Below are 10,000 nucleotides of genomic sequence, written 5' to 3' on the forward strand. Positions count from 1 at the left end.
CCTCCTCCCTTCTTCTCCTGCTCCACCTCGTCCTCATCCTCCTCTTTCACCACCTAAAAACACAGCAGCAGACAACAGCATATTGTACGCCGTCTCACCAGCTGCTTTGCTACTGTTTCTGGTAGTAGCACCATGCCAGCAGGCATCCCCGCGCCGGCGCACACACCTGACTCATTCATATCTGCAACGCGAACAGAAATATTTATGCCCTACTGCCGGGTGATATAGAGTCCCAGCTGGTAACATGTGAAAACTGTGTGTATGTCGTGTGTCTCGTGTACGTACCCAAAGTGATTTATATGTTAGTTATATGTCTCGTGCCATGTAAACATTAGCAGATGTGATTCACATGCTATATGTTTACTCATGCACAGGCACACGCAAACAAACAAGCGCACACTCATCAACACACACATAACATATGCATATCATCTCTGATAGAGAACAGACAATTTTTCATGACAGTAATGTGTACAAATACAGACACACATTCCACAACAGTCGTGCTTCATACAGATTTTGATGCACTAAACAGCAGCAGTATATTGTGTATTCCTGAACGCTCGTGTGCATACGTAGAAAAGCACACATGCAGACACACACACACACACACACACACACACACACACACACACACACACACACACACACACACACACACACACACACACACACACACACACACACACACACACACACACACACACAAGAAACACATACTCCACCACCACCACAGCCTCTGGGCTGGAAGGGCAATCTCATGTATTGAATTATTTATCTCTCTCTCTCTCTCTCTCTCTCTCTCTCTCTCTCTCTCTCTCTCTCTCTCTCTCTCTCTCTCCCTCTCTCTCTCTCTCTCTCTCTCTCTCTCTCTCTCTCTCTCTCTCTCTCTCTCGCTCCTTCCCTCTTCTTCTCTTTCTCTCTCTGCATTCTGGTCAATGCATATGAGTGGCACTACTAGCCTACTGAAAGCCTTTAGGTGTTCCCCACTCCGCTGCCTTGGATGTACTCCACCCATCCCCTGTAAGGACCTTTTTTGATATCACTTCTCCCTGACTTCCTGCCATATAGGTCACTTATTGAGCACAGTGGGCGACACAACAGAGCCCTGAGTCTTGCCCTGTTTGGGAGATATGAGATTCGTTTTTTTTTTCCTTCCTGTTATTCGTTTTCCTGAAGGTCTCTGTGCACTGCACAGCAGCATTTATTTATTTTGAGGTGGGATTAGAGGCTATACAACCTGGGTGTCTGATTACGTGTGTGTGTAGTGTAGAGTAGTGTGGTGCGGTACAGTGCAGTGCGGTGTGGTGTGGTGTTGTGTAGTGTGGTGTGGTGTGGTGCGGTGCAGTACGATGCAGTACGGTGCAGTACGGTGTAGTGTAGTGTAATGTGGTGTGGTGTAGTGTAGTGTAGTGTAGTGTGGTGTGGTGTAGAGTAGTGTAGTGTAGTGTGGTGTTGTGTGGTGTATTGTAGTGTAGTGTGGTGTGGTGTAGTGTAGTGTAGTGTAGTGTAGTGTAGTGTAGTGTAGTGTAGTGTAGTGTAGTGTAGTGTAGAGTAGTGTAGTGTAGTGTGGTGTTGTGTGGTGTATTGTAGTGTAGTGTGGTGTGGTGTAGTGTAGTGTAGTGTAGTGTAGTGTGGTGTAGTGTAGTGTAGTGTGGTGTAGTGTAGTGTAGAGTAATGTAGTGTAGTGTAGAGTAGTGTAGTGTGGTGTAGTGTAGTGTAGTGTAGTGTAGTGTGGTGTAGTGTAGTGTAGTGTAGTGTAGTGTAGTGTAGTGTAGTGTAGTGTAGTGTAGTGTAGTGTAGTGTAGTGTAGTGTAGTGTAGTGTAGTGTGGTGTAGTGTGGTGTAGTGTAGTGTAGTGTGGTGTAGTGTAGTGTGGTGTGGTGTAGTGTGGCGTAGCCAGTGTGCCAGATAATGGCAGAGCACCTGCAGGGACCTGACAGAAGAAAAGAAAGATCTGGGCATGGGCATGTGTGTGTGTGTGTGGTGTGTGTGTGTGTGTGTGTGTGTGTGTGTGTGTGTGTGTGTGTGTGTGTGTGTGTGTGTGTGTGTGTGTGTGTGTCTGTCTGCGTGTGTGTGTCTGTGTGTGTGTGTGTGTGTGTGTGTGTGTGTGTGTGTGTGTGTGTGTGTGTGTGTGTGTGTGCATGTGTGTGTGTGTGTGTGTGTGTGTCTGTTTGCGTACTTCATGTCTTACAGCATTGTATCTGGGGATTTGAGGTATGAGTGGGAAGTCTAACCTACTTCTGGCATCTGGAATAAAGAGTCCATTCACAGCAGAGTTGTCGCGGAGTGTACTTTTTGTGTAAGTGCAGTGTACATGTCCGGTGAGTGTGTGAGAGTCTGTGTGCTTTTGTGGTTTATGTGTGTGTGTGTGTGTGTGTGTGTGTGTGTGTGTGTGTGTGTGTGTGTGTGTGTGTCTGTGTGTGTCTGTGTGTGTGTCTGTGCTTTTGTGTTTTATGTATACTGTACGTGTGTGTGTGTGTGTGTGTGTGTGTGTGTGTGTGTGTGTGTGTGTGTGTGTGTCAGTGTGCATGCGTGGGCACGAGACAGAGTGTGTGTGTGTGTATGTTTGTGCAGGCACGGACATGTTCTTTGTGTCTGGATGTGTCCGACTAGTATCTTATGTATACGTGTGTGTGTGTGTGTGTGTGTGTGTGTGTGTGTGTGTGTGTGTGTGTGTGTGTGTGTGTGTGTGTGTGTGTGTGTGTGTGTGTGTGTGTGTGTTTGTGTGTGTCACTAGTAGCTAGCCTAGTACCTTGAGTTGCTGTCTGCGCATCAGCCTCTCCTTCTCCTGGATGGTGTTGTGGAGCTGCGCCCGCAGCGTGCTGTTCAGCTCCCGAGTCTTCTGGATCTCCTGCTTCATCCGGTCCATCTCCGCATCCCCCTTCCACTCCTCCCTCACCCCCTCGGAGGAGCCCGAGTCCCTCCTTCTCTCCTCCAGCTGCAGCAAACACACAAACAAGTCAGCTTTTATTGTCACTTTCTTCATTATGCACAAGTCATACAAGGAAAATGAAATTACGTTTCTCTCTCTATCCAGGGGTGGGGAACCTATGTCGGGAGGGCCGTTTGCGGCCCTTGAGGCCGTTTTATCCGGCCCCTGAGACAATTTTCATGTTATGCAGTATCACATGAAATATGTCAAATTTTGTAAATGAATCTTAGAAATTACATTTGCAATACAATTAAGTTATATTAAGGGGACCTAGAGAAGATGGGGTCTGTTTTAATTGGTGGCTGCCTTCAATATAGGCCTAAAGTGTCGGGTGAAATCCTGGTTTGTAGTCATATACGGCCCTCAGAGGACTTTTGCAGCCCTCGGAGTAATTTGAAATGGCCCCTCGAATGAAAAAGGTTCCCCACCTCTGCTATACCATGCCAAGACATAGACATACACAGGACTGACATTTTACAGACTGATTGAAGTGCAAGGCAGGGCAGGTAACAGTGATGGACTGGTCACAATAGTGATTAATAATAAATACAAAATGAACATTTAACATTGAACATTTAAGATGTAGACAAAGATGAGATAAAAATAGCATGTAAGACATTACAATACAGACGGGAAAGAGACAGCCTGAGATGGAGGATGTGTTTTTCTTTGTGTGTGTTTATGTACATATGTACGTACTGTATGTGTGAGTGTGGTTGTGGAGAGGGTAGGGCAAGATGATTGTGTAAGTATTTAGATATATGGCAGTAATATTGCTCAAGATTAAAATGTCAGCTATGTAGCTACATAATGCATGCCGTGCCGTGCTGTAATAGCCATTGAAAGGTTAATTACCATAGTACTACTCTACTATGACATAACATAGGGCCTTTAGTACTGGACTACGACTACGACAAATTTATAATGCCATGTTATAACGGGTTACATGTCTACTGGGCAATTACATGTTACCATCTTTTAAGTCCACAAGTTTCCAACACTTTGTTAGATGCTGAATCAAAAGAGCCTACTGCAAAAGAAACCTGAGAAACCTACTCAAAACAATATGTAAATCTATATCTAGCATGATCTACAATTGCCTTCTATCTGTTCGCCATCTATCGATTTTTCTGAGTCTTATCATGTCAAAATATTGTGTGTGTATAGGAGAGAGAAATTGGGAATCCAAAAGATTGGGGCAGAGAAATAGAGAGGAGGGGAAAAAGGAGAGAGAGAGAGAGAGAGAGAGAGAGAGAGAGAGAGAGAGAGAGAGAGAGAGAGAGAGAGAGAGAGAGATCATTACCTGTGTCTGCAGTTCCTCCACTCTGCTCTGCCAGTGCTGAGTGATCTCTCTGATCTCTGCTTCTCTCTCCCTCTGCAGCTCACACACAGCAGAGCGATGCTTCTCTGCAAACCGCTGTTCATACTGCACCCTGCTCCGACAAAACACAAACACAAACACATTAAAACACTATGCCCTGAAGAAGGCCCAACCGCAGCTACTGGACATGCCATTAAAATAAAGACATTTTAACGACACCTTTTGGAGTACCTTGGTGCAGAAACGTTTTTTTTCTTTTCAACTAACTTTGGACAAACACGTACCTTGAACCAAAGAGCACCCACCAGAATTTTTTTTTCTCCACATGTTCTTTAAAGGGACTGAGCACGCCTCTGACTTGCAACAAACATTAGGATTTTGTTTTGATATATGTACCCGGCTATTGTTATTGTGGACTACGTCACTTTTACCAGATATGTCCTTCATTAACACCAGGGACGGATTATGAGTCCATGGGCCCCTGAGCCAGGCAGCGAGAAAGGCCCCCCCCTAAATGGGTGTTGCTAGTCTACAAAACGGTTCAGGGTTTTAGGCTGGATGTGAGAGTCTAGTTGTTGAGAACAGGTGCGATTTTAACGCAATATGAGAATGAAAATATAGAGGCTTGGGCTTCAGGGCCCCCTTGACTCTTGGGCCCCTGGGTGTGGGCCCAGTAGGCCCGTGCAGTAATCTGTCCTTGATTAACACACAACATGGCAAAGCACGGGGAAATAATTTCAAACGTTCAAGTAGCAAATAACATAAAAACAAAGTGAGACAGCCAAACAGCAGAGACAGACACATATAGCATTCAGCCAGTCTAATACTGACTCGTGTTGACATACACACACAAATACACACAGATATATACTGTATAAAGAGAGAGAGAGACAGAGAGAGAGAAAAACAGAGAGAAAGAGAGATACACACACACACACACTCACCTGATCTTTTCCTCCAAGTTGTGCTGTGACTGTTCCACAAGTTTTTGCTCGAGGTTCTCCCTCTCGCTCTGCAGGGCCGCCACCTTGCCCTGCAGTCTAGCCCTCTGCTCCTCCACCTCCGCCTGAAACCATGCAAGGGTAAGTACACAGGACATTTTACAGTGTTCATTTAACACTTGAAGTGAAGGATCAACAGTATGTGTGTTGTCTGTAAACACTCTCATTCATGTTAGTACTGTATGTGTGACCACCAGTTCACATCTTCAGATGTGACGATGTGAAAAACTAAGATATTGGCCATAAGTCCACTCTCAAGATATACTGTTTACCTTCTGATTCCTAGCCTGGGAAATCCCATGCTGCTTTGCACAACTGTTCCGATGTGAAAGAGACTTGTGATAAGGTCTCTACTTGTGTATGTTCTCTACAAGTCTTCTGTTGTCCAGTCCTGCACTTTAAATGTCTGTATGAGCACTGTCTATGACCATACTGTCTTATGTCCATGTATGAGTACTGTCTATGTCTATACTGTCTATGTCCTTACCTAGATTAGTCTATGTCTGCATGGGAAAGCAAGAAACGTAATTTCAAATTCTTTGTATGACCAGTGCATGTAAAGAAATTGACAATAAAACCAACTTGACTTGACTTGACTTGACTTGATAAGGTCTGGCGGTAACTAGGCAATCTGATTCCCATATTACAGCAGAATTTAAACAGAAGAAGCCTCCACGCTGAAAAAGAAATGTCTTGCAAGCTCTACGATTTGCAATAATCCACAACTTAAAGGACCAGTTCAGTCAATTTCAATATGCTGTTGTATTGCTCACAACGCTACCCTTGACTTGTCAGTACCCGGTGATGCCACATTTTTCGGCTCAGCCCTTTCCGAGATATGAGGTATGCTAATGGGGGCAGTGTTTGTTTACATTTTTAAAAAATTAACATAGGCCTACTCCAAATATTTTCCCAAAATTCGCCGTTTGCTAGTTTTCTGCTGATGCTGCATAACCTTTTGGATGTATTTGGGAATAAATAAGAAAGTTTTTTTAAATGTAAACAAATCGCTGCCCTCATTACAATTACTAGGATCTTGGAAAAGGCTGAAGAAGAAGAAAAAAAAACCTCAGGTACAAGTCCAGGGTAGTGTGAGCATTACAACTGCATATTGAAATTGGCTGAAGTGGTCCTTTAACTCTTTTACTAATGAGTAAACTATGAGTGTTTGATTTGACTGTGCTAGCAAACATTAGCTCTGCACATGCATGCACATGTCTGCCTCTACACATTACACTTTACTCTGGGAAACTGGCCCATTAATCCCATGGGGGTCTCATGAATTCACACCACGCCAACACCCTGCCTGTGTGAAGCAATGGCTTATTTGTATGCAGGCTAGGTACAGACCCTCAGCCTGGCATCGAGTCTCTCCTTTGGCTTGTAATGATGGCACAGAGTGAGCCACGCACGCACGCACGCACGCACGCACGCACGCACGCACGCACGCACGCACGCACGCACGCACGCACACACGCTCCATCTGGAGATCAGAGGGGTAGCAAGGGCAAAAGGAACTCTTATGAAGTTCCATCAATGCACATTAAATTGCCCATCCTGTGTGTGTAACAGGGAGGGAGAGAGAGAGAGAGAGAGAGAGAGAGAGAGAGAGAGAGAGAGAGAGAGAGAGAGAGAGATAGAATCCTCTCCTCTCCTTGTCCCTGCGGTATTAATGAGCTGAGCTCAGCAGATTTCAGCTCATTAAGGACCTGGGCATGTATGCTCATTTGTGTGTGTGTGTGTGTGTGTGTGTGTGTGTGTGTGTGTGTGTGTGTGTGTGTGTGTGTGTGTGTGGCTTGGTGTGTGTGGCTTGGTGTGTGTCTCTGTGTGTCTATTTGTGTGTGAAGCACTAAAAGTGTTTAAGAGAAAGCGTGTGTAAATGTGTTGTAACACGTTTAAATGTATTTGTCCTCTAATGCTCGTTTATGACTGCGACGAGCTAGAAGAGAAGGTGAGCGTGAGAGTGAAATGAGTCCAAGGCACAGCTCTCGCAGGCCAGGCTCTTGCGTCACACGACAGCAGCGAGCCGAGCGCTTCAAACAGGCTTCAGGCAGCGCTAACCAGGGCACAGTCCACCCAAAAAATGGGTTGAATAACTGGTGGAGGTGCCTTTGTGTGTTTTCCAGTGGCAATGTCCACCCACGTGTTTGGCATACAGAGCAAACTCTACTAAAACAGCTAAAATATAACAGACTCAACATTAGGAAACCCACACCACTGCAATAAAACAGTAACGGTATTTTCCATCCAGACCCACTGGTATTGCTCTCTCTCCGAAAGCTAAATAAAGCATGGACTATTGGCTCTGACCACTCGCCTCGACACAAGAGCTGTCTAGCGAGCTGTGTAATGCTTTTCCCGGTTCTACGGTAGGATTTGCATATTAAAGGGATTTGTATGTTACTTGATTTCATTATACTGCATGCTACCCCCCCCCCTCCTTTCTGCCTGCACCTGGCCTTGTGAAAGCCACATTCTTACTCTGTCCTTGTATCAGGCAAAACACCTCCATAAATTATTCATCTTGGTTGTACATTATTAACCAGCTGTGTCATGTGTAATCCGTAGCTGTGTGCTGCCGTATATACGGTATAGTATTGTATATCCAGTGTCTTTCAGTGTTCCCAAGGTTTCATGCATCTGGGTTTCAATCACGCACTATGGATATATACACTAGTCACTAGTGGTTTAAACGTCCATTTAATAAACTGATGATCTGCATATGAATGTGTTGCTAACATCCCTTGATTTGTAAGAGTTGGTCAGGAGTTAACCCACGCTATTTAAGCCTAATATCACTGGGGATACTGTGCACCTTCCTATGGTCATTAGAAAAGACTGCAAAGCATTTCCCTACAGTTTTTTTTCATTGATAAGCACTACTCTCAGCTTTAACATAATGCAATGGCTATTGTGGCTGATCTGAAGACAATGGCTCTCATTTATCAAACACGCCTACACAGGAAATGAACCTAAAGAGGCTGTGTGTTTATTTTTGACAGTAGTATTTATTTCAATTTGAACATTATCGCAAGCTGCACTCCACTCTCGCATCAGGTCTGAATTTGTGTATCCAGCTCTGGAGACTGGGTTGTGGCAGCACAGTGCAGTATTCCTGTACTCCTTCCCCGAGAATCGTGAAATAATAAAGCATAATTAATGATACTGTGGTCTATTGTGATACATTTTCATGAGCGCCTTTACGTAGTACGTCTCACAATATTGGGGACAATTTTTCAAGCTGCCTGCATTGGGTTTTTTGTAAGGATACCATTTCATATTGAGACCTGTGTCAGCAAAACATTTTGGTCTGTCCCCTTTCTAGATTCCTCAGTACGGCATGTTGAAGCAAATCAACTGGATCAGCTGGAGCTGCAATGTCACATCCACTATCTTGGGGCGAGGGAAAAAAAAAGAGTAGTATTGGCAAGGACGTTAAATTGAAAATGTATTTGTGCGTGACATTGAAATGTTCAAGTGCAGCATTTATGAACACATTCATTCCTATGCAGGGATAAGAATGATGAAATTTAGGTGATTTGCATTCGATAAGTCTTACTTGAGTCACCACTGTAAATGGATTGCTTTGCTCAACTTTGTGATAGCTTCAAATGTTGTTTGATGAATATTGTAACTGTATGTCTCTTAGTAGACCTGTGATTGTGGGGGACATATTGGTGCCATGCAATTGAGGTCTGCCTGTGTTGAGGTTGTGTCTGGTGGATATGAGGTAGGGCTGCACAATTAATCTAAAAATAATCAAAATCGTGATAGAATAGTGAAATCGAACTCATGATTTTAATTGTGATTTAATCGTGGCAATAGTGACCTACTTTTGAGAGAGTCCTTGAAGCCAGAACATACTGAGAGGCTGGTGTTTCTGGCCAAAATCTGTCCACTTAAGTTTCATGCTATTGCCTTTACATAGTTATTACAATTCATTTTATTTTGCTCATCCCGTATGTAATTCATTCTTGGTTATATTTCATCTTGTTATATTTTTTAAAAAAATCTGCGAAAATCAATAATCGTGGTTAATAATCGTGATTATGATTTTGACCAAAATAATCGTGATTATGATTTTTTCCATAATCGTGCAGCCCTAATATGAGGTATACTCAGAGTTGTATAAAGTAGAAGAAGAAATACTCATACCGGTACACACAGATGTAGTTACAACAGTAGTAATATGATATGACGAAGTTGTAATTGTCAGAGCACTTCTACTTTATACAACTCTGGCTATATTGGCCTGTCTTGAAATGTATCTGTCCATGCCATGGTGAGGTCTGTTGGACCACCACATGGTCTGTCACTGGTGATTTTTGTTGGCCTGTGCTGACTGACTCTGAGTGTGTGTGTGTGTGTGTGTGTGTGTGTGTGTGTGTGTGTGTGTGTGTGTGTGTGTGTGTGTGTGTGTGTTTTGTATGTGTGTGTGTGTGTGTGTGTGTGTGTGTGTGTGTGTGTGTGTGTGTGTGTGTGTGTGTGTGTGTGTGTGTGTGTGTGTGTGTGTGTGTGTGTATGTGTGTTTTGTGTGTGTGTGTGTTGTGTGTGTATGTGTTTCCTATGTGTGTGTGTGTATGTGTGTTTTGTATGTGTGTGTGTTGTGTGTGTGTGTGTGTGTGTGTGTGTGTGTGTGTGTGTGTTGTGTGTGTATGTGTTTCCTATGTGTGTGTGTGTTGTGTGTTGTGCGTGTGTGTTACCTGCATCTGCTCTATAGCGGTGTGTGCTTGTTCCAGCTGCT

General features: G+C 43.9%; 1 protein-coding gene across 2 annotated transcripts in view; it reads right to left on the reverse strand.

The window, feature by feature from the left end:
* Positions 1-10,000, reverse strand: part of fam184b (family with sequence similarity 184 member B) — a 41,977-nt gene that overhangs the window by 11,642 nt on the left and 20,335 nt on the right. For both annotated transcript variants that reach the window (XM_063219579.1, XM_063219578.1), the window contains exons 8-12: positions 9,960-10,000; positions 5,200-5,321; positions 4,238-4,367; positions 2,755-2,940; positions 1-53 (exon numbers count right to left, since the gene is read on the reverse strand). The exon at positions 1-53 is cut by the window's left edge and continues 194 nt beyond it; the exon at positions 9,960-10,000 is cut by the window's right edge and continues 175 nt beyond it. In XM_063219579.1, the coding sequence (XP_063075649.1) occupies positions 1-53; positions 2,755-2,940; positions 4,238-4,367; positions 5,200-5,321; positions 9,960-10,000 (532 nt within the window). The remainder of the gene's footprint in view (positions 54-2,754; positions 2,941-4,237; positions 4,368-5,199; positions 5,322-9,959) is intronic.

This window comes from Engraulis encrasicolus, chromosome 16, assembly GCF_034702125.1.
Source record: "Engraulis encrasicolus isolate BLACKSEA-1 chromosome 16, IST_EnEncr_1.0, whole genome shotgun sequence".
NCBI lineage: Eukaryota > Metazoa > Chordata > Actinopteri > Clupeiformes > Engraulidae > Engraulis > Engraulis encrasicolus.